The sequence below is a fragment of the Pteropus alecto genome, unplaced genomic scaffold (genome assembly GCF_000325575.1).
Source record: "Pteropus alecto unplaced genomic scaffold, ASM32557v1 scaffold3, whole genome shotgun sequence".
Taxonomy (NCBI): domain Eukaryota; kingdom Metazoa; phylum Chordata; class Mammalia; order Chiroptera; family Pteropodidae; genus Pteropus; species Pteropus alecto.
In genome coordinates, this window is record NW_006442484.1 from 6,975,605 (window position 1) to 7,000,916 (window position 25,312).

Genomic DNA, 25,312 nt, shown 5'->3' on the forward strand with positions numbered 1-25,312 from the left:
TCACAGGCTACAACTTCAGAGGCAGAAGAGGCCTTTCTTGTGGCATCCACCAGGTGGCACCAGATCCCAAACACAACCATTCCAAGAGTCCACAACCTGAAGATGGCCCTTAGAAGGCAGGGAGAGAGATAAAAGAAATTGGCTCTGATTTATAGGTGCAGAAACCGAGATGGATACAGATACATGTACCAACGTGTGAGAATAGGATCAAAGGCAATGTAACAATCCCTAAGCAAGAAAATTTACACAAATAATGTAATGCTGGGTGCCCAGGAAGAAAGCGGGGTGAGGCTAGGTGGAGTTAGTCAGTGGTTCAGAAACTGCTAGCTGGATGTGCTGAATAAAGCAAAGTAGACAAAATGGTGTTGAAGCTGGATGTTGAGGGAAGTAGTTCCCTGAACAAGCTTTGACTGGGTCCCTCCCTCCTTAGTAGTGGCAGGGACCAGATACCTGGAGATGAAAGACTTAGTCCTTAACTCAGAAGTTGTGCAGGGCCCGAGGGCCAGAGGCTGGGGGAAGCCTGAGTTGAGAGGGGCGTGAAGGCCAGAGGTGATGGAGTCTTAGGAACAGCGTGCAGGGTGTGAGGAAACTGCTGAGACCAGTGAAGGCCGAGGAGGAATGCGGAGGGGAGAGCGGTTTCTCAGCTCTTAGGAGCTTAAAAAAAATTACCAATGAGAAGGATAAACCAGAAACTAAAGAGATTGGTTCCCTACAGGGGGTGGGTCTGACCAGGGTAATAAAATGAGACACCGAGAACAGGAAGTAGAAATGAGGAGGGAGCGACACTCCCCTGAGTCTTTTCGTTAGCTCTTTTTGTTAGCTCTGGCTCTTAGAACAATAGATGTGCTCCACATACCCTTCATGTGCTCAAATAAAAACAGATAATTAAAACCAGTGAGGGACGTGGTTCCATAGTGTAGTGGTTAGCACACCTACTTTACACGCAGAAGGTCCTGGTTTCATGCCCCAGTGGAGCTAGGATCCATAGTCTTTGGCCATGCCACCCTGAACAAGCCCGACGTCTGATCTTGGAAGCTAAGCAGGGTAGGGCCTGGTTAGTACTTGGATGGGAGACCACCTAGGAAGTCCAGGTGCTGTAGGCATAAGTAATAATTTAAAAAATAATAATAAAAAACAAAACCAATGAGGTTGTGGGGGGGACCCAAGATGAAATATAAACAATCAGTGAAACTAACTGCATCCCAAATGAATAATATAACCATACTGATAGGAGTGTAGATAAAAAGAAAAGAACTAACCTACGTAATCTTAACTAGATTACAGTATTTGTGTTCTTTTTTTCTTTGGCATTATAGGATCCAGTTAATGCCAAAGACAAAAAGAACTATAATGCCAAAGACAAATACTATAATCTAGTTAAGTGCATGTGTTTCCCACAGAGATACAGGTTAGGAATTCTGATATTACTTTATAGATATACTAGGATTGAACAAGGAAGTAAATATATTGTGGACAATGAGAGCAGGGTTAATCACTGTAGGAGAAAGAACTTACAAACAAGGGGGAAAGCTAAAATGAACCTCTTGGTGCTGGATTGTAATTAGAGGTAACAGTATCAATTCATATTTTTCATTAGCTAGCTAGCTAGGTGGTAGATGATAGGTAGGTAGGTAGATAGATAGATAGATAGATAGATAGATAGATAGATAGATAGATAGATATAGATAGATATGTGGTTATATGTAGGAGTTGGTATAAATAGATATATTTTTTAGCTCTGTCCACTGAGAGAGACTTAGGAGCAGTGAGACATCAATAGCACCTAGGTTTTGGTTTCTGAGTGAGGGGGACCAAAGTTTTGCCACCCTAAAACTGCCTTTTGGGATATTGATCTTAAGCTGGTTATTAAGACAAAAAAGACTCAGAACCTTTGACCCTCCCTCTTTTCTGCCTAAGAGATTCAAATGGAAAGCTTGCTCTAGGAAGGAAATTTTAGGATATTCATCTCAGCCTAATTTGAAATGAGTATGACGGATGGGAGGGCTCTAGGCAGGGGCTTGGTAGCTGGATCACCCGTTCCATTGTTTCTGGGTTGCCTAGCAAAAATTGACCTGCCATATATGTTCTGCTCTTCCTCAACTACCGTAAATTGCCAATTTCCTTTAAAATCTCAGGCCCCGGACCCCCTTTCTTCTGTGTCTAAAATGTCATGTATACTCCATTTTATCTCACAGTCTTGGGGAATTTTCTTGCTTGTGTGAATTCCCTGTTAGCACATATTAAAAATATGATTTTCTCTTGTTAATCTGTTTCTGTTAATTTGATTATTAGCCCAGCTAGAAACTGAGAAGGAGGGAGGAAAAGTTTCATATATATTTTTTTAGCCCCCACATAAGCGTCATTTTCCAATAAAAGGAGCCAGGGCTTCTTGGAGAAATAGTTGACTGTGGGACCGAGGCAGAGAAAATACGAAATAAACCTGGAATATCTTGTAATGCCAGGAAGTAAGAAAGTGCTTTAAAAAGGATGGGGGCATGTTGAAAGGACAGAGTCAACCTGAAGGAGCTTCCAATGGCCAAAGTTGGAACAATTTTAGCAATAAAATAATGCTGGTATTGAATTATAATCCATATAATAAATTAAATATCCATTAAAATTCCGATATAAATAATGAACGAACGAATGAATGAATGAGGGAGGGAGAGAGGAGGGCAGCTCATAGAAATCATTAAGTGAACACCATGAAAATAATTGTTGTAAGTAAGATTTGTGAGCAGGTGCTAAAGTTGAGGAGAAATATGATGTTTCCATAATCTCAAATGATCTCCTCTAAGATATTTATTAATTAGCAAGGGAAAAGCAGTAATTTTTCAATGAAAAACTCAGTACGCAGCACTTTATGATCAAGGTAAAGATTAATGGATGCATCGCCAGTATGTACCCCTTGATAAGATGAACCAAGAATGACACATCTCTTCTGTGAAATTCTTGCAAAATTGCATAACCTCATCCTAATCATGAGAAAACATTAGAGACACCCACACTTAAGGAGGTTATACAAAATGACTGGCAAAAGCATCAAGGTCATGAACGGTAAGGAGAGACCTGAAGGGACTGTCACAGGTTAGGAGAGACTCAATGACATAATGCAGTGTGGCATCATGGAAAAGCAAAAAGACATTGTGCTCTTTTTAATTTCCTGTTTTTGATAATCGTATTATAGTAAATATTAACATTAGGGGAAGCTGGATAAAACATACATGGGAGCACTCTATAGTAGTTTTGCAAAGTCTAAAATTATTTCAAAATTTAAAAATTTTTTAAAAAATTACTGACTTAGGGCAGTGGGCAGGGGACAAGTGTCCCAGGGCCTCTTCTCTCTACCCTACCCCATGTTCCAGCCCAGAGCACCCACATTTGTTTTCTTTTGTTCATGTCACAAGATGTCAGACCCTGAGATGATCAGCCCATCCTCAGAAAAGGCTCTGGTGCCAGAGAGAAGGAATTCTGACTGGAACGTTCTGGTGCCAGATCACCCTCACAGTCTGCTTTTTTGCACCTGCTCTTTATGGTCAGTTCTCCACATGGGCCCATAAAGTCTGCTAAAAACAGAAAACAACTCAAGTTACTCCCCGGATCAACATTCTCCAAGGGCTTCCCTTCTCACTTAGAATGAAATCCCAAAGCCAAAGTCTGTATCCATGCCCCAAGATCCCACGTGACCTGCTCCTGGCCACCTCTGCATTCGTCCCCTCAGCTCACTCTGCCTTAGCCACTGGGGCTTTCTTACTGTTCCTCCAACAAGCCAAGCACACTTCCTTTGCATTTGCTGTCCCTCTGCCTGAAAAGCTCTGTTCCCCAGTGACTGCCTGGCTGCCGCTTCCTCAGTCAGGTGTCTGCTCAGCGACACCTCCTCTGACAGGACTTGGGTGGCCACTCCCTCTCCCCTTAGCATACTTTTGTCTTCCTTTGTACCACTTTGTACAACCTGACATCATACTACACATGTAAAATCTGGTTTTTACTGATGGTGTGCCCCTTTGCCGTGGAGCATGCTTGCAGTAGTGTCCCTTCCTGGGCTGGCTCTGTGCCTGGCTCCTGGATGGCACTCAGCAACTCCTCTGAATTTCGTGTGTCTGTGTGTACACCTTTGTATGTGTGTGTACACCTATATGTGTGTAGGCATCTGTCGTAGAGGAAAGACACTTCCATGCCATGACCACTGCCTGCGCACTGCTGCACCTGCCAGCTAGCCCCAGGACAAAACAGAGATTGCTTCCCTTAAACCCCCTCAAAGACTGTCTGGTTGACCCCTCTCCTGTGCCCCACAGCCTGCTGACTTGTGGTGGTTCCTGGAACAGGATGTTGGCCCACCCAAAGAATCCCTCCCTGGTTCTGCCCAGGCTTGGAAGTCACACAGGCCTTCAAGGTCTTTACCGGCTTGGGAAGTCACCTGGCTCCTGGGACCGTCAGGTTTTTCCACTGGGGAAGAGTATTATGGCCTCTTTCTGGACAGGGGAAGAGTATTATGGCTTCTTCTGGACTGAAGCAGCAGCCCCTTACAGGTCAGCAGAGGGCCTGGCACATGGTAAGCCCAGGGAAAACTAGCTATTCTTCTAGCTGGTTGGAAAGCCTGCCTCATGCCTCACACACAACTCCCATGCATGTTAACCACTGCCTCTACCTCATTCATTCAATATCTATTCATACACTGTCTCTCAAAAGACCACTGGGTGTTGAGTAGGGTTGCCAGATTCAACTAATCAAAATATAGGTCACTGTGTTAAATATGAGTTTCAGCTAAACTATGAATTACTTTTTTAGTGTAATATGTCCTGAATAATACATACACTGTTGGGACATATTTATGCTAAAACATTATTTGTCATGTATCTGAAATTCAACTTTAACTGGGCACTGTTGTATCTGGCAAACCTAGTCTTGAAGTACAGCAACTGGGCACTGCCTCCAGTTGTCTGTGTCCACCTCCCCAGGGTACTTCCCACAGGACATGGCGTATAACTGAGTGATAAAAACTTCGATTTTGCATATGTGCTGGGTTTAGTCTTCAAGACATGGTCTCTATAGATACAAGCTTAATCGTTTACCTACCATGTTGAGTGACAACAAGGAAATGGTCACTAACAACATTTGATTGTCTAAAGTATGTGAAGAACTGCTTCAAATATTATAGGGCCTTGTCCCTAAAGAGTTTTGGTTTCATAATGGAAAAATAAGTTTCAGAAAAATGTCAGAATCAATGAGTTAATGAAGAGCCCTTTCAAAATTGTATATAGAATCTGATATCAACTTTTTAAATGTATGCATAGAAGAGAGAATGGAGGGAACACATCCACATATATTTGGATAATTATGGGTTGTTATAATATAGCTCCAATGTCATCAGCCTTACCAGCTCATGCAAGTGAATGGAGCCATGTTAACAAACACAATCAAAAGGCCTGGTTTTTACTGACGTGTTTACAGGGACTCCTGGCCCCTTGGCAGTGATCTGCACCAGGTGCTTCTGAGAGTTCCCAGCGGGGTGTTTTTCCAGTTGCTCCCAAACCAGTTTGCAAGCTCTAGTTGCCCCACAATGTGCCCTCCATTTCTAGTTCCCCCTCACTAGTTTCGGCCATCACATAGCTACTTGAGGACCCAGTGTCCTCACCAAGGCTGGTCTCTCCAGAAGTGATGCCAAAGCCAAAGTAAGCGATGCTCTGGGAGGATGCTCAGGGGGGCCGAAGGAGCTGGTTCTGTACAGAGGTAGGAAAGTGATTTTCCCCCAAATCCCTGCTCCCTCTGGTCCGTGGGTACCACACCTCCAAAAGACTCATGAATAGTTATCAGCACGTGGCTCTTAGCCTCTCATCACAGTGGCTCACGCCTTGCTCAGAAAGTCTGTGTCAGCACTAAATCTTGCATCAAAAAGCTTCAAACATTGCCATCATACTAATGACATTTTATATAAAAAAAGAAAAATTATAACAAAAACATATACATCATCCACATTGCAATTTTTTTCTCTAGAAACTTTAATTCCCAAATGGCTAGAACATAAATAGACACAAAGGACCACAGTGACCCGAAGAAAGCAAATGAGAGGAACTGACCTACTGGTGATTTTTATTCTAGAATCAGGTATGAGTTGAGAGCTTTGGCCCGCAGATTCTTCATTTCCTCCAGCACTTTTTCTCCTGCCTTCTCCATCGGTTGTGCTTGGTGTATTACCTCCCTAAATATCAAAACATCAGACACAGACACATCAGGCCTCTGCATAAAACATCTGAGTCACCCACCAACACCCTGCTGCTGGGCTCAGAGTCACCAGAGATACCTCAGTGAAGGTTTAAGGAGTTGTTTTATAAAATATTTAGTAACGATTTAGTTCCAGTGAAAACTCTTGGCTGTTAAGTAATTCAAACCGGTTTCCTAGCATGGCCATCACCTAAACTTTCAGTATCCATCGCCAGATATACAGATGGTGGTAATTCCCATCTCCCAGTGCTATTGCGAAGGTGAAATGAGAAATTATTCTTAGACATCCTAGCATGATGTCTTCTAAATGCTCAATTGGCAATAGTTGATTCTTCATGTCTATGACTGAAGAAGACCACAACGTTGCTGACTCTGCCAACGGCTCCAGAAGGGTGGGAACAAGGGGGAGGGTTATGTATCTGGATTGAGTAATGGCTGACGTGGAGTCCAGACTTGTACTGGGTGGGACTTTCCAAATATCTGGGAGGAAAAGACGAGTACATTGGTTCAAAGGGCAGATGTCTAAAGATTGTGAGCTCAGCTATATGATCTGCCTAGATTATAAAATCACATGATTCTGAAACATTTTCTAAAGAAAGTGAAATAGAAAGTTCTGACAAATGTCTGGCAGTTCTGCAAAAGCAGAAATACCTGAAAATAAGAGAATGAAAATGTTTCCTAATGCGTGTACTTAAAAAAAATTAATTGGCACCATTTTATAGAATCAATTTAAAAGTATATAGGCCATGTATCTCGTTAAAGATATTAGTGACTGAATGATATTGTGAAAATCTAAGGAGTGTTGAATGATGTGTCAGCAACTATAGTTACTCCGACAGTTTCTTTGACGTTTTACATGGTTCCCCTTAATGAGTCTTGGGAGAGCTGAGGTCACCACCAGGGTAGCAATCTCCCAGGTTAATCACGGTGATGGAGGGAGAGCAGATAGTTCTTTGCATCTATTAAAATATTGTTTGCCAGACTGAAAGGATAAGAAAACAAGACCCCTACACATGCTGCCTACAAGAGACTCACTTCGGATTAAAAGACACACACAGACTAAAAGGAAGGGGATGGAAAAAGACACTGCTTTGATAGACCTAGAAGGTATTTAAGTCAGAGAAAAACAAATACTATATGATTTCACTTATATGAAGAATCTAAGGAATAAAAAGAACAAACTAATAAAAAACAGACTCGAATATAGTGGACAATTGATGACGGGGAGGGGAGTTTGGAGGACTGGAAGAATAGGGTGAAGGGTTAAAGAAGTACAAATTAGTAGCTGATGGATGGTCACGGGGATGGGGAGCACGGTAGAGGGAATGCAGTTAGCATTAATACATTGGCTAGGTGGAGGGTCAGAGGAGGGAGGGAGCAATTGGGGAGATCGTTTTATGAACTATATAGATGTCTAACCAATGTACTGTATACTTGAAACTAACTAAAATAAATAAATTAAAAAAAATATATATTGTTTGCCAGAAACTAAATAGGTAGCAGTCTTCATGGGGAAATCAAACATCCCTGGGCTGTTCTTTTTGTTCTGCCTCTGTCTGTCCAAGCTCTGGTTGTATGTGTACCTGACAGTGAGGACAACTCTATTGGCTTCTGGCTGAGGCTGAAGGAGGAAAAGGAACAAGGACAGAGGAGACAAAACTGAGCATTGGATAATACTTGACAGGAGCTGAAGAGAATTTCTGAACCAAAGAACTTTTGAAAATCGTCTATGGGCTACCAACCTGTTGGAATACTATTCAGCTAATAAAACGATAATTATGTTGACAGTTTTGACACATGAAAAAATATACATAAAATAAGCTGCAAAATAGGTGAGTTCAAAATGTGTGGCTATGTTTATTGAAAATGTATGAAATGTGTGTGTATTTTGAAAAAATTGGAAGCTAATTTGGTATGCAGAAAATATTTAGACTTTATTATTTATTTTACTTGGTAAAGTAGCTGAAATACATAAAAGGGGGAAATATATACCACTTTGGGTGAATATATAAAGTAATAACTTCTATTTTATTTAATGATAACTTGGTAATCAAGTGGCATTCAGCGTTAGCTCTGTAATATAACCGTGTTAAAGAATAAGTGAGCAGAGAGAGCTACTAGATACAGCACCGCTCATGGAGCAAGCCATTCTATCTCCAGGGGTAATTTTTAAAATAGAAAAGCATTTTAATTTAAAGCTCCTAGTCAACTGTTTGAAACCTGAATCCAAATGCAATGCAAAGTGCATCGATTTGTTGAGGCGTAAGAGGTTTTATGTACTATGTACTGTAACATGATATTTTATTGTTAATTAACTGATCAAAACAGATGTTCACTAAAATTCTGTTTAACATTTTTACTTCCTAAATTCTCTTTTACCAGACACTACCAATCTATTTTCTGAGAAGTGCTGGTTGCTGTAGGCTTCTGAAACTATCACAAACACACCAAAGGAACCCAGACGTGTGGGCATTCTTTTCAGAAAAGGCAAGGCCTCCCGAAACACCCCAAAGTTAGGAGACAACCTGAGAAATTTATGACACATATAAGTAACGGTAATTATCCTTAATATATGAAAGATTTACAAATAAACATTTGTAAGATAAACATTTCCTACAAATAAACATTTGTAAGATAAACATTTCCTATAAAAATGGGCAAAACAAGCCCTTCATAAAGAAGAAAAATAGTCAATAAGCATAGGAAAATTTTACTACCACTTGTAAACTGTAAATTTTGATATCACTTGTAAACAGAAAAGTTAAAACAATAAGATGGATATTTTTAAATCTATCATATTGGTGAAGGAGAAAAAAAAATGATCGTATTCCATGTTGTTCAGGGCATTTGAATGTGGCAGTCTTGATCTCTGCTGGTATACTTTTTGGATGGCAATTTAACAATACATATTAAAACCTTAAAATGCATATTGATCTAGCATTTACATTTTCAGGAATTCATCCTAAGGAAATAGTCTGATAATAAGTTTGTAAGGAATTATGGCACAAGGATGTTTATTGAGGCACTACTGGTAACAGCAAAACACTGAAAAGAGTTTACGTGATCATCAGAAGAGGGTTGGTTAACTAAATTATGGCACATTTACCAGTCAAACATAATGACGTGTAACTATATTTATAAATATATGTTTATGATATGTTGCTAAATAAAAGTGTAGAAGACAAAATAATATGAATAATATGACTTAATTTTGTTAAAACATATATTTATTTATGAAAGATCATACATTGAAATGTACAAGCTACTGCCTCTGGGAGGTAGGGTTATTGTTTTTATTGTATTCTTTATATTCTTCTGTGTTTTCTGATTTTTTAATAATAAAAAAGCATTTTTTAAATAAAAAGAATTTTTAAAAGTATACCTGGAATTTCAAGCTTTTAAAGCATATGAATCACTTATGGTTATTTCCATTATTAAAATACTCATCAAAACCAGTTTTCTGAAGGATGATAATGTTTGCTTAGCTAGTTGGCTCCTGATGAAGAGGCAAAGGGAAGAATTAACATTTGCTGAGCATCTAGCTCACATCAAGCAACTACTTAGATGTCTATGAGTTCACGTCTCATTTAGTCCTCGCAACTGCCTGTGAGAGAGAGTTTATTTCCTGGATGTTACAAATGAGGAAACTGAGGCCCAGTTACTGATTAAGTAACCTGGCTGGAGATCTCACATGTAATAAATGGTGGAGCTGGGATTCAGCCTGAGGTCTCATGTGGTTCCAGAGCCGGGTTCCTCATACGGAATGAAACTCATTTAGCCACAATAAGAAACAAACACATCTCTGAAATTAAATAATAAGCAAATGGAAAAATTGGATTCAGTTTTTAAAGGCTTTCTTGCCAGCAACATATGAAGGAATGCAATTGTGCATAAAATAAAGTACACATCTAAATATTGAAAGAACTGGAAACCTCTCTCTCTTGAAACCTGCAATGTTAAGATGCAAACAACATGACAATTCTGCATTTCATGTAGGACAAATTTATCCAAAGCTACCTGTTAGTAAGGTATAAAAACATATACTTACTTTTCCTTTTTGGTGTCCTGGCAGTCCAACGTAGGGAATTCTACTTTGATCATTTCTGGAGTCAACATAACTTCTACATTCTGTTCACAGAGCTCACTGAAAAGGAATAAGATGTTTAGCTGGAATAGTTTTTCCTTCCCCTCAAAAAAGAGAAACATTGTGACCATTAAAGAGTTATGCGATTCTTGGGGCCTTCAACATTAATTCTAACTACTTTTGTTGTGTCTGTGTTAAGAGAAGTGTAAGGCTGGTAAATTGCTTTCCACCAATGAACAATGGTAGGAATAACAGAAAATAAAAAGCAATTTTTAAAATGGGGTTACAGAATTCATATTCTTTTCAAGTGCACATGGAACATTTACTGATATTGGCCATATCCTGGACCATAAAGCCATAATGGAATTCCAATAGAAATCAACTTCAAAGAAGATAACTAAAACAATACACAATTGCTTGAAAAATTCAACAATATTTTTCTAAATAATCTATGGGTGAAAGAAGAAATTAAAGGGATTGAGGCTATTTTTATCTTGTGGTCTGCTATCACCTTGAGTAGGGATCAGCAGACTTTTTCTGTAAAGGTTTTGCAGGACATAAGGTCACTTATATAAATATTCAACTCTGCAGGTGTAGCATGAAAGAAATAGAAAATACACAAATGAATGTGTGTAGTTATGTAAGAAAACTTTATTTACAGAAACAAGTGGCAGGCCAGATTTGGCCATGAGCTATAGTTTGCTGATCCCTGGGCTAGAGCTTTGCCGTTTGGTGGTTATAGCTGTGTCAGCTGGGGCAACGCAGGGAGAGAGAGTGGGGAAGAGATACACTCACTCTTTTAAGAGTCCTGACCTCAGAAGTAGAATATCTGACATCTGCTCACATTCCTTTGGCAAGGTCCTGGTCAAATGGATGACTTAACTGCAAGGGAGGCTGGAAAATTTAGTCCCTACTTTGAACAACTCTTACTTTAAAAGAGGAGGGGAATGGATTTTTTTTGATAACAGCAGGCTCCACCACACTCAGTTAAAGAGAAATGCTTCCAAGATCAACAAAGGCAACAAAGGCCTCAAAGTTTGGAATTACAAACAGGAACTCTATTTAGCAGTGATACATAACTAGAGGAGGGCCTAGCAAGTTTCTGTTAAGGAAAGTAGCCATGAAAGCTGCAAAAGTTGTTCCAGTCCCATAAGACTGCAAATTAACAATTACTAAGCAGGTTCTCTGTGCGAATCACTATGTGAGTGCTTTGCAAACATAATCTTCCTATTAGCAGTTCACTCATCTCTAAGGCGGGGATGATAGTAAAATCTCGTGGGGATTAAATGAGTGTACTTGCAAAGTGCTGCACCTGAGCTACACTGAGTGCTCAGCAAATGTAAGATATTATAGTTACCATCAGCAGCAGCATTGACGTCTCCTTTAACAATTGCTTATGAGGTGGGCACTATTCTCACTTCAAAGAAGAGGAAATTGAGTCACAATAGTTTGCATATTGGTGGTGAACGGAGGAGTGGTTAGCTATGTTTTGGTTTGCTTAGAGGCTCCTCAGTGGCCCCTGTCAGCACTTTTTCCTTTGAATCTCAAGCAAATGTGCATTACCTGGCCCTGGCGGCAGCATTCTCAGCAATGCTGACCTCCCCTGCCCCCTCTCCCTGCCCCGTGTCCCCCTCCCCCCAACGCGGTGGTTTGAATAGAAGACACTTCAAACTTCCTGTTCAGACCTCGGTTCGAGCTTTAAACACTCAAGTATTGCCAAGTATCACTGTGTGTGGGCAGGTCTCAGAGAACTGGATTGACACCTCTGATATTTTGGATTTCACTATTATTTACATGCAAAAATGTTTAAATGGCACAGTGACAGGACAGTCAAGGACATATTTTTATGGCTGGTGGCTGTTCATCAGTAAAATCAAATTTAAGCATCTTGGTTTTGGGCCTATATTTCTTTATGTCTCTCCAAGTCCTACCCGTCTGTCAAGTACTGACCCAAATCCACATGACCACTGAAGCTTTCCAAACCCACTTAGCACCACCTCTGCTCTCCCCTCCCCTGAACTCCTAAAGAACCTAAAGAACAGCAAACACGAGACCATAAAAACTGTGTATTCTCCACCACGAATTTAGCATCTTTTCTAGTTAGGAATATGGCTGAGTTTTAGCCTTATCTCATTTGGGTTGCAAGCTCAGGCACCGGGTGCTTTTTGGAAATCTCTCACAGCACCTAGTGTATTTCTGGAAAACAGACTACATTAGAGACCAAAAGTAAAAATTGTACCGTTCAACTGTTTCCAATCTGTCTTCTTCTGGTAAGGAGTCCAGAATGGCTGGGACATTTACAGGAAGCAGCACCGAATTGAGGTTATCGCAGCTGTGGAAAAATCGCACAAGCAGCCAAGGATAAACAATCACATTGTAGTCTTGGGGTCTTTGTGTAATTTTCTAAAGCACTTTTATTTTACCACTGTTTTTACTGTTTTGTCCTCCTTTGCTCCTAGAAACCCACTCACGTTTCCTTAGAGGCAGACGCAGGGGGTAAGATAGGTGAAATCCAAGAGTATGTTGTCAAATAAGACATTCTCCAGGGTTTAGAAACAGAATTTTTAAACTTGTCTAAAATTAGAGAGTTCACTTTTCGTTCTTGTTATTTTCCCCATTTTGATATTATTCCTTAGTTCTATTCAATTTCAGACCTTCCTCCCAACCTCTTATATATTGTTTGACATTATAAGTTTAGAAGCGTATACAAAATTCCTGAGTATTGAAGACAGTAAAAGATTGAGATAGAGAGAAAAAATATATTGTTATCTTAATCTTGTTTCAAGATGGTGGAAAAAGCACTTATTTTAGGTCTCAATGCCTCATAAACCTTTCTAATGATATTAAAGAAATAAAAACTGAACACACAATAGCAAAGAGAACAGAAGAAATGACAAATGGATAAAAAGTTTTCAACAATTTTCTGGAATACATTTCTTGAAGGTGGGAAGACTGTTGTCTCCTGAAAAAGTAAAGGATGGCAGAGCCTCGAACACAGGAAGGAACTGTCCTCCCTACAGACCCTACAAAGATCGCAGTCTGAGGGTAAGGCGGGAGGCGGGAATGGGAAAATGGGGCTGACTGAAGCCCTTTGAATGTGCGTATGTCTTTGAGGTGAGTTTCTTCTCCTTGTTTTGTTCTTGTGCAAAAATGCACCTGATTTCCGAGTATAGAGATTGGTTGAGTAAAACTATGGCACAAGGCTTTTACAGCTGTAAAAAAATGAGGAAGATATCTACATACTAGTACGGAATGATTTTTAGGAGTTATAAGTGAAAAAGGCAAAATGCAGAAGAGCATATCTAGTGTGCCACTTTTTGTATTAGAAAAAAGGGAAGGTAAGAAAAATACATATATTCTGCTTAGCATTACAAAGAGAAGCAAGGGACCAGTAGATCAGAAGACCAAGGTGGTTACTCCAAGTGGTGGGAGGCAGATGAGAGGGAGTGACACTTCTCTGAGTATGTTTTTTTGTGTAGTTTTGAGTTTGGAAGGCATGTTAATAGTCTATATATTAAAATAATAATAATAATAAAATTAAATCAATAAGAAAGGAAAGAAAAAACCCAAATTGAAAGTAAACTGAAACCAGTATTTCAAATGAATCCCATAATCACACTGGAGGGAAATAAAGAAGAGAGGGAGAAAAAGAAAAAAAAAAGGAAAGAAAGAAAGAAAGGAAGGTGGAAAGAAAGAGGGAAGAAAGGAGGGAAGGAAGTAAGGAAAGCAATCCAGGTAATTTATAAATATAGTACTTGACTATATTTTTCTAGTCTTAGATGGAATGGGGGTAGGGGAAAAATTACAAATAAATCTGAACTTTATTATGTTTTCTTACTAAAGTGGTTATAGGTGAAGTAATTCTGAAACTATTTTAGATGTGCCATAAAATTGAGTAAATGTGTTAGGAATCAGGGTTCTCACAATGGAAAGAGACATATAAGTATGGAAAGGAAGAAAGCAAGCAATAACTCTGTGGATATGGGCTGGAATTATAAGCATTGGTTGAATTCATGATTTCTGAGATATATACTGTATATGTATGTGTACATATGTTTATGCACACATGTATATGTACATATGTGTATATTAAATGTATGCGTGCATGTGCTTTGGCATGTACATGTATATATGTATGTGTGTTTGTGTGTGTATGTATATATTTATATATATTTCTCCACATACACACCCTGGCTTGTCTGCTGAGGAGGCCAAGAAACAAAACCGCTCAGTAGCACCTAGATCCTGGACTTTAATACCATTCCTCATTAAAAGAAACCTTGGGCTCCGCCACCCAGAGATTAGTCCTGTTGATTGACTTGATGACGAAGGCAGGTTCTGATTGACACTGCACTGAGACTTCAGTGTGTAGTCGGGAGGGAGCCCTGTCCGAAGAGGGGCTGAGGTGCTGACAGTCTGGACCATTCTCCATAGCAACAATCGAATGCTTTTCAGGAGACAAAACACCCGATTTTTAAATTTTGAGACCATATACCTCTTACTTTTTTTGTATTAATATGTTCTTCCGAAACTGAAATGGTGGCAATAGATAGTGCCTGGGCGTTTTGTTTTGCTTTGTTTTGTTTTAATGACAAAGTAAAACTCTGATCCTAAATCAGTCCCAAAATTCTGGACATCTCACTTGTCTCTAAAATTTTGAAATCTGGGCACTACTAGAATAGATGATTTCTTCAGTTGCTGTAGACACTCAGATTTTATGAAAGTCCTAGAGACTCAGCAAATTCTCTAAATTTATTTAAGAGTGAAGAAACCAAGTGAGCTGTTTTGTTTATTATGAATACAAAAATGACTTGGAATAAATAAACACTAAATAAATATATCACATAGTTTAACAACAAACAGGTAACTTTCAGGGGCAAAAGACATGAGGGGTCCACTTCATAAGCAATAGGTAATTTATTGAAGCAAAATAATTGCAAAGTTGAAGTATCATTAATGGATCTGTAGGCACTTAAAAAAGAAACGCCATTATTATTTTGTAACTGCTTTTAAAAATAAAGACATGATCTAGATTTTTACATCATGGAAATGCACGATAAGGAAATATATAATCCTTTCTTGATTTTATAATGTTATGCAATTATGGTTTATTTCGAAACAAACTGCCCAACAGAGCACTCAGACACAGAAGCTGAAAGTGGCAACTCAGGCTTGGTGAGTTTTTTATAATTCATGTAGAATTTATGTTTAATTCATGGTTAATTCAAGCCCAAGGTTACTGCATTCTAACTGCTTTCTGAAAGAACAGCCTCAGGAGGTTTTTCCAAGGACATTGCTTTAAGAAATAAATAGGATTCTCCCCTCCCCCCACTCCCACCCTGGTAATTCTGGAGACCTCTGCATGTGGACAGCTGGTGGACACAGGCTTTCTCCACTTCTCACCATTTCTCATTTTGCTTGGCCAGTCCCCTGACAGTACCCCACATCCAGCTATATTTACCGATTACACGGGTCAGTTTTGAAGTGTCCTCACCCTACCGCAAAATGAGGCAGTGTGTCAGGGTGGCGGCGGATCATCGCCATCTGGTGGCGACAGAGTGAATGCAAGGTTTAGTGGGTGGGTATGGAGGGTGGAAGAGAAAAAGTTATAAATATGGTGCTATATACTTTACATTTTACTTTAATCCTCATAACAGCATGGTGAGGATGCCATTACCATTCCTGTTTCACACGTGGGGAAATTAGTGTTCAAAGGGCTTCAGTAATAAGTAACTTGCACAAGGACATAGAGCTGGTGACACAGCTAACAAGTAATGGAGGCAGATGCCTCAGACCCCAAAGCGTTGTTCCCTCTACCATGCCCCTGTTTTGCCTGGAGATATCAGGTCTTCAAAAATATACTAGAATGAAGAACAAAAATGCTTAGTTTATTTTCAGATTGCAGTGGGGTGGATGAGATATGAATGAACTCATAGAAGAGGTACTAATATTTTTGAGCTCCTACCACGGCCCAAGTCCTATGCTTGGTCTCATGTTAATTTCCAGGGAGAGGGTAGTAGAGAAGCACCAAGGCAATAACCCAGAAGGGTTATTTTCCATGTGCTGTGGAAAAGCATCTGGCAGTAAGGCTGGATTTTACTTAATTCAGGAAGAGCTTTTCTCTTGGCAATGAAAGAAGAAGTAAATGAAGTGTTCTGGAGCCACGAATTGGATTTCAAATATCTCCCCAAATACGTGGGGCAGGGGGGTGGACAGGTAGTATATATGGGGTCACTGCACATGGGGCAAGTTCTCCTACACCTCCTGAAAATATCAAGGCTAAAAATGGTCTTTGCAACAAGTTCAATCCCCTTGTCTTCTGGACAAGAGGACTGAGCACAGAGAGGTGGCCGAGGAGTGTGGCTGAGGTCACACAGCTTCTGGATACCATGTGGAATTCTGCTGAGGGAGAGGACTTGAGTTTCTATGTCAGAGAATCCAGGACATGCTGGCGGGGGTCAGGGTATAAAGGTCACCTGGCTGATCCTGGTTGGTGGCAGAGCTTGGGTTTCCTGACCACCCCTGGGGCTGTGACAGGGCTCTGCCACCTTGGGGTGGGCCTCATTCTGAATCAAGGATTGAAAATAAGATGATGATAATCATTTTAGGATACTAGTCACATTTGCTCATCAATAGCTCACTTAACTATGTTTATAAGGACGATGAACCAAAGAAACAAATTCAAGGGCTCAGAAGTGTGTTATTGACCAAGCAAAGTCCTAAAAATAAGGAATCAGTCTCCTTGTTTGATACCTTAGGGCTTTGAAGAGGTGTTGTATAAGTGAATTAGAAAAAAGGTGATTAAATTTCTTTTTGCTTTGGTCCAACAATATTTTCATCTACTTGTTCCTTTTCTGAAGCTGGGCTACAGGCTAAATCTGAAGCTGAGCTATGTCTCTGTATAATGATAACCGTGTGACCTCACTGTGAGTGCTAGGCTGTGGTATGAGAGAGAAGTGGATCTTTTGGAATTGGATATGAAAGGTGTAGAAGGCTAACCTTGGCAATTTTAAAATGTTAAAAATTGACTATGGATACCTTAGCTGAATTATATGGATTGGCTGTCTCCTTTTATTGCAATATGGTCAACTAGCCACCTGGGACATGAATTTTTTTAAAGGTGTATCTTAAGACCAATTCAAAATATGAAAATCAGTCATATATCATTATATTTCTCTGACTAGCAAACTTCCCTCATGCACTAGAAGTATGATCTGACACATGATTGGCATTTCACTCTTCAGGATCATAGCTTTGTAATCCGTGAAGCAAACATACCTCTGTGAGACAACTGATGGCTGTGCTTACCTCTGCGTCGTCTCTGTCTTAGAGGTCTCGGGCAGGGATGAAAAGATCAGGGACTGGAACCTCTTCCAGTACATTATCCCAGGTATAATGTCCTGGAATAAAAGCCAGCAGAGGGGTACCACATGTAAAGGAATCATTTGGTGAGGTGAAATCTAGGAAGGACTTCCATTTCATTCAACTGACGATTGTTTAGTCTTAAACACTGAGCTCCAGAATGTATAATTTCATTCATTTTGATTGAATTTTCTGAAGGCAAAAGACAACTGCTTCAGCAAAGGGTATTAAATAATGTAACATGGAATTAAAGCAGGGACAAAGGAGCATTTTTCTTCCCGATTCATTAGGCACACAAGCAACAGGTCCTGGAGATGGAGGGCAGATTCTGCCTTACAATCTGTTTATTGTGACTGTCCTGCTAATGCAACATTCAGAGAAGCCGAGTGGTTCATCAAATGGCACTCCAGGCAGGGGAAGTGCCTACAAGTGCATGGAGATGAGAAGGAGGGTGCTGTCAGGCCACCAGCTGAGTTGAGCATGGGGCATGTGATGGGGATTGTGGAAAATGAGGCTGGAGAAGCAGGCTGTTCATGAAGGGCCTGTAGGCCAAGCTAATGAGCAAGAAGCTGCTCTCACAGGCAGCAGGACCACTGAGGGTTTTCAAACTGGAAAACAACATGGTCGGGTGTGTATCGAAGGAAGATTTCTAGAGAGGGCTGATGCACAGTGGTGGGCCATGGTGGTGGGGTGGGGAGAAGAGAGAGGGAGATTCACATGCTGTTTGAAGCAGACTAGTGGAATCCAGTGATGGTTAAATATGGGAATGAGGGAGAGAAAGGAATCAAGGATCATGTGGACCATTGCACAAGTCAGCAAACAAAGAGGTAATGCAGGAGAAGCCATTTTGAGGTGTGGCTGGCAAAAGTAGGGAAGAGTTAATGATCTGAGCTAGGGATTTATTGAGTTTCCAAGGCCTGAGGCCTTTCAAAGGCCCCTAATGGATATCACTAGATATTTAGGTCAAGTTGGTAATCTAGGGAGAGAAGGAATTCTGTGGAGCTTCTTCCTTACTGTGCATTTGTCATATCATCACCATGTCTATTCTGATGTTTCTACACTTGTAGGGGCCAAAGAAAGAGGAGGTCAGACCATGGAGTTATATCTGCCCTGTGACCATTTTACATGGCTGAAATAGGAATAAAATGAATATGGGGCGTAGCCTTCAAGGGAAAAAGAGAGTAAGAGTATTTAGAACAGGGCAGCATGCAGTCTTAGAGGTGCGTACGGATAGGACAAGAGTGGTCTTAAGTCTCTCATCTGTACCTCTGCAAGGCTGGCAGTAAGAGAGTGTACACAGCCACCACTGTTACCTTTCTTACTGTTCTACAGCTGTGGCTGCAAACCTTCTTTGTCTCAACTCCAGCCGTGACCCTTCATCCTTGTCTCCTGCCCTTCCCCATAGCCCAGGGTCAGCGCTGTCAAGGAGCTGGTGATGGCCTTACCGTGTGATGGAGAAACTGTTTTTGGGTGAGAGGAATGCTGGACCCACTGTGGGACTCCTTGGTGAACTTGTACTTGGGATGAGAGCACAAATGGTAATCTATCAAGGTTTCTGCGTAGGTCAAAGGGTGCTTCACGGCAAATAATCCTGGGCTGGGATTCTGCGGAGAGAGAAAAAAAGATTCTCTTTTGTTTACCAGTTTCTAAGTCAGGCATAGTACAGGTGTCAGCTGATGTTCTCCATGGCTCCCATTAGCACTAACACTCTGAGTCCATGTTAGCTCCTCTGGGAAAGAGAAGCAGGAGAGCAGAGTCATCTTCAAATTGGCAGCGTCTTAAATGTCACAATCATTCATAAATGTCACATTTCTGGTTTTAAGGGCTTTGTTACATACCATGTGGATTTACTGAGCTCAGTGGAAACAAGTACAACTGAAATCACAGTTTCAAATGGCTTAAAGTATTTGTTTCTAAATTTGATGAATTAGGGGGATTTATTAAATAAACAAACTGGATTTATAAAGCAAGTAAGCTTCTGGCTTTGAAAACAAAGTTATCTTCTTAAAAACTACTTCAAAAAGACGACAAAGAAGAGGGTGACATTTGCTGTATAAGGAAATGCCAACATTTAACATTGTTTTGGTAATATTTTTAATTGAGGAAGGCTCCATTTGGCTGTAGTATCTGGTTTTAAGGAAGATTCTATTTTTTACTAGTTTTCCAGCAGGACTAACAGAGGCACAGAACAATTATGTCAAAACATGAAAATATAGAGCCTTTTAATATTCCTTCTAGGACTCATCCAACAAAAACCTCGTTTTGTCCCAAATAACAACATAGCTTTTGCCCCTCACAGTTACTTAATTTCAGATGTTTAAGAACCCCAAAGTTGATATTTTTGTTCTATTTGTTTGTTTCTATAATTTTTTAAAACAAAATTTTAAAAAACAACAAAACTCCACATGGCTTATAGAAACCCAATTTCACTGCCAAGAAACAAATGTGTCCCACAGCTTAAGGGAAGTGCAGCTAGACAGGGGAGGCATTACAGCACCCAAATGCAAGGGGTGGGAGAGCCTAGAGTGGTGTTAGTAGTAAATTTGTTCCAGTCAAGAACATTAGGACAACTGTAAGCTTGGTTCAGAGGCTGACTTGCTGCTAGGGCCAGGGAGAAAGACAGGGAGAGGGTTCTTGACTGAACTCACGGATATAAGGGAAGGAGGAGGGCAGGGAAGCGATGATGGCACTAAAGGAGTCTGCAAAGCCCACCTCAATGCAGAAACGAACAATATCTCAATAAGCGCTTACAGTCGAAGGAAGAGAGAAAGTGTGTGTGTGTGTGTGTGTGTGTGTGTGTGTGTGTGTGTGTGTGTGTGTCAACAGCAGGTTCTTTTGCAGTTCCTCAAGACCCCTTCCCCAGATAAGGGCTGGAGGGTTGGAAGAGAGCAATGTGAAAGTTGGGGGTCCTGGCGAGGCAAAGCAGGGGAGGCCTGAGAATACAGAGGAAGGTGGGTGAGGAGGAAGGATAGCGAGGAGGGTAGTGGGTAGAGAAGTAGGGGACATTTCCTGTTCCAGTGCATGCCCCCTTAAATAAACCAGAGTGCAAGAGTGCTATGGAGGGAGAACCAAAGAACAGAAGACAGAGCAAGCACCCCCTCCCCACTGGGCCAACCAGGTCTTCTGAGCATAATTACAGAGATGCCCAGAAGTAGAAGAGGGAGAACCTTGGCCACCCCGCAACCAGCAAGTGAGAGAAACAGGCAGGACTAAAGAAATGGAAATGGACCCCAGCTCCATTTCATGGGTAAGGGAGCCACTGGACTGTAAAAATCTGAAAACTGCTGGCTTCCATCGCCAGAGTCATTTCTGTGGCGACAAAAGGCCAATCAGGATAGCACCTGAAAAGGGACTCTGGAGGGAACTGGGGCAGGAGTGACAGAGACCCTAGCTGAGCGGGATGTGGTGTGTTGGAGGAGGGGGCTGGCCACATCCTGTGGGGGTAGTGATGGGGGCAAAGGTACACAGAACCAGGGAGGGGACATTAGCTGTGTGGCCTTTGGGAGCGCTTCATATACTGGTTCGTTGGGGGCATGGGGAGTTGCTGAGCAGCTAACTCTCTGGATCTGCCTTGGGCCAAATGAAATAAGTGAAGTATTTTGAAGATGGTAATATCACTGTCTCTAAGAGTTGTTGCACTTGAGATCTTCCTGGGTGGCCACTGCCACCAGAGTAAGTGCTCTGAGTGGCCATCCCATGATTATTTTAGTATTAATTTTCCTTAAAGTAATGCATACAAATGGTGACAACTCTGCTAGGCTGGAAAGGTGTGTGAGAAAAAGCAATGGGGCTCCTGTGGGCCCTCCCTGTCCTCAGGCCCACATCCCAGAAGGTGTTTCTTTCCATTATTTTTGGGTTTTATGCCTTCGAGACGGTCAGTATTCTAACCCAAAACATTATGCTTATTCTTCAATTTCTTGGTTATCAACCTCCGAGGGCATCTATTGACTCATTACTATGCAAGATAAGAATTTGCTCATGTGCACAAATGCTCCTTCCAAACTATTTCCTTCCAGTTTAGAAAACTACACTGTTATTTTAAGTTCTGATGTCGGTTATCTTTGCAATGTGAAATGACACACTTACATCCTCATTTCTTGTATCCTCATCTTTAGTTGAGTATTTCAACGCCCTCTCCGGTGAAATGAAAGCATTACCATTCCTATGCTTTCCTGCAGCTCTCCTCTCTTCCGCAAGTCTACTTTTGTATTATGGAGATTGTTAATATTCATATTCTGGAATAACAGCCAAAACCTTCAGGCTTTGTTCATAGGTTATCTCTGAAGGTGGAAAATTAGTAAACAGCATTTATTTTGTCTTGTCTATGTAAATATGTTTCTTTGCCAGGCCAAGTAGAGGCACCAACTATAGATTTTTTGGGTGAGGTTTCAATGACGTGAGCCATAACAGAGAAAAGATATGGTATGCAGGCCAAGTGTTTGTATTTTCTATCAACTCCGAAAAGTCAAACCAAATTTTAGTTTGGTTTTCTATTTGAGATACTTATCAATTTTTAGTTGACTACCCTCCACCCCCAACCCTGGAGTTTATAATGGCCTTTTTTTTTGCTTGAACAATGCACCTTTTATATGCTTGAGTTTTTCCATCCTCCCAATTGCACTGTTGCTGAAAGAGTTTTCCTTTCTCCCGACACTTCTTTCCCTCCCTTCTTCAGCCTTAATGCACAGACACCATCCCAGGACTGCACCATGTGTATATTTACCGATTGTAACTGGTATTTCTTTCCTTTTTTGTTTCTCTTCTTAGGGTTTTCAGATTCCTTCTTTTATAAATATATTGATGTATAATTAATATATAATAAGCCTCACATATTAAAAGTATATAATTTGATCTGTTCTGACATGGTACATCTGAAAAATCATCACCCTGATAAAAATAATGAACACCACCATTGCCTCTAAAAGTTTTCTTTTGCTCTTTTGTAATCCTGCCATCCCTCCTTCCTGCCCCTTCATACCCGTCCACCCAACCCATCCCCAGGAAGCCACTAATCTACTTTCTGTCTTTATACACTACTTTAGATGTTCTAGAATTTAGATGGAATCATAAAATATGCACTTTTTTTGTCTGATTTATTCTACCAAGCCTATTTATTCTGAGAACCATCCATGTTTTCACATGTATCAAGAGTTTACTTCTTTCTATCACCAAAGAGTATTCCATTGTATAGTAATACCACAATTTGCTTCTCCATTAATCTGTTGATGGACACTTTTTTTCCCCCAATTTGGGAACATACACAACTGCTATAAATATTCTTGTACAAGTCTTATGCTTCCATTTAGCTTGGGTGAATACCTTGGAGCAGAATAGCTGGGTCATATGATAGGCGTATGTTTACTATTAACTTTTTAACTTTGTAAGAAACTGCCAAATTGTTTTTTAAAGTAGTCGTACCACTTTACATTCTCGCCAGCAGTCTTTTTAATTTTAAATATTCTAATAGAGGTACCGCAGTGTGGTTTTAATTTGCACTTTGCTAATGATGCATTATTTTGAGCATCTTTTCATGTGTATATTTGCCATCTCTGTATCTCCTTTGGTGAAGATCTTTTGCCCATTTTAAAATTGGGTTGTTTGTTTTTTACTGTAAGGCTTTAGGGGTTTTTTTTTAGGGGTTTTAGGGGTTTCTTACTGTAAGGTTTTGGGTTGTTTCTTACTGTAAGGTTTTAGGGGTTTTTTCTCTATTTTGGATACAAGTCTTTTATTATATATGTAATTTCCAAATATTTTATCTAAGTCTATGATTTATCTTTTTTTTAACAGTGTCTTTAGAAAACCAGAAATACTTAATTTGGACAAAGTCCAAAAAAATCATTTTTTCCCCCATTTATAGATTGTGGTTTTGATGTTATATCTAAGAAATCTTTGTCTAACCCTGGGTCACAAAGATGTTCTCCTATGTATTTTATAGTTTTCTAGTTTTAGGTTTTATATGTAGGTCTATGAGCCAATTATTTTTGTTAATAGTATGAGATACAGATTAAAGTTCTTTAATTTTGATTTATTTTTGGTAAAGTAATATCCAAATGTTCCAGCACTATTTCTTGAAAAGGCTACCTTTGCTACAATGAATTCTTTGACATTTATCAAATATCAACTGACCACATATGTATGAATGCATATATTTCTGGATTCTCTATTCTGTTCCATTGATCTGTTTGTCTGTTTTTATGCTAATCCTATACTTCCTGTAGCTTTACAATAAGCTTTGAAGTCGAGTAGTGCAAGTCCTTCAGTTTTGTTCTTCGAAGTGTTTTAGATGTATTTACAGTCCATATAAATTTCAAAATAAACCTGTTGATTTTTACCCCCCCCCCCAAAAAAAAGCCCATTTGTTTTTTATTGGAATTGTGTTGAGTTTTTAGATTAGTTTGGAGAGAATTGATATCTTAACAATATTAAATCTCTGAATCTACCAACATGGTATATTTCTCCATTTATTTAGGTCTCCTTTATTTTTTCTCAGAAATTTTTCTTAATTTGCAATGTGCCATTTTTATTTACTTTTGTTAGATTTATTCATAAGTATTTCCTACTTTCTGATGCTATTGTTAAGAGAGATGAAGTCTAAAATTTTTAAGTTTAGACTGTTTGTTGTTAGTGTATAGTAATATAATTGATTTTTATATATTGATCTTGTATTCTTCATGCTTAGTAAATTCACTTTTTAGTTTTAGTAGGTTTTGGGGTAAATTCCATTGTATTTTCTACATAGACAATTTTGTTTGTAAATAAAGATAGTTCACATCCTCCATTCAAATCTGGATGCCTTTTATTTCTTTTTCTTACCTTGTTGCACTGGCTATAATTACAATCTTGAATAGAATTAGTAAGAGCTGACATCTGTGCCTTAATGCTGATATCAGAGGGAAAACAGTCATTTACAATTCAGTATGATTTTAGTTACAGATCTTAAATAGATGCTTTTATCAGGTTGAGAAAATTCTCTTCTATTCGTCACTTGATGAGAGTGTTTATTAGGATAATTTTTTTGCATCTATTGAAATCATATAGTTTTTCTTTTTCAGTCTGTTAATATGGTGAATTACATTAAGTTTTTCATGTTAAACTAATTTTGTACTCCTGGACTATGCCCCTATTTGCTCATGATATGTCCCTTTTTATATGATGAATTTAATTTTTTAAAATTTTGTTACAATTTTTTTTTTTTTTGGCATCTATTTTCATGAGGGATATTCTATCCTTTTTTCTTTTCCTATAATGTCTCTGTCTGGCTTTGGTATCCCTGACTTCTAGAATGAGTTGGGAAGTAGTCCCTCCTCTTCCATTTACTGGAAAGGTTTTGTAGATTTAGTATTATTTCTTCCTTAAATGTTTGGCAGAATTTCCCAGTGAAGACATCTGGGCTTAGGCTTTCCTTTATGGGAAGGTTTTTAATCATAAATTCAATTTCTTTAATAGATATGGAATCATTAGAATTATCTTGAATAAAATTTAATAGTTTGTACCTTTTAAGGAATTTAGCCATTAAACTTGTCTAACTTACTGTCATAAGTGTTTCATAATATTAACTTATTATCTTTTTAATATTCTGTGGAATCTGTAGTGTTAATCTATCCCATTATTGATTTTGGTCATTCTATGGTTTTTACCTTTTTTTTC

General features: G+C 39.5%; 1 protein-coding gene and 1 pseudogene across 12 annotated transcripts in view; one reads left to right on the plus strand and one right to left on the minus strand.

Moving 5' to 3' along the window:
- The window catches only part of CFAP221 (cilia and flagella associated protein 221), a 95,963-nt gene that overhangs the window by 9,991 nt on the left and 60,660 nt on the right, over positions 1–25,312 (minus strand). For 6 of the 12 annotated variants that reach the window (XM_015596489.2, XM_015596490.2, XM_025039548.1 and 3 more), the window contains 5 exons: positions 19,111–19,269; positions 17,612–17,703; positions 12,543–12,635; positions 10,268–10,363; positions 5,979–6,196 (listed from right to left, as the gene is read on the minus strand). In XM_015596489.2, the coding sequence (XP_015451975.1) occupies positions 6,088–6,196; positions 10,268–10,363; positions 12,543–12,635; positions 17,612–17,703; positions 19,111–19,269 (549 nt within the window). In that variant the 3' untranslated portion in view covers positions 5,979–6,087. Of the gene's footprint in view, positions 1–5,978; positions 6,197–10,267; positions 10,364–12,542; positions 12,636–17,611; positions 17,704–19,110; positions 19,270–25,312 lie in introns of those variants that run through there. The other 6 variants (XM_015596488.2, XM_015596485.2, XM_015596487.2 and 3 more) reach the window with 2 other exon arrangements.
- Positions 988–1,103, plus strand: LOC112470656 (annotated as a pseudogene).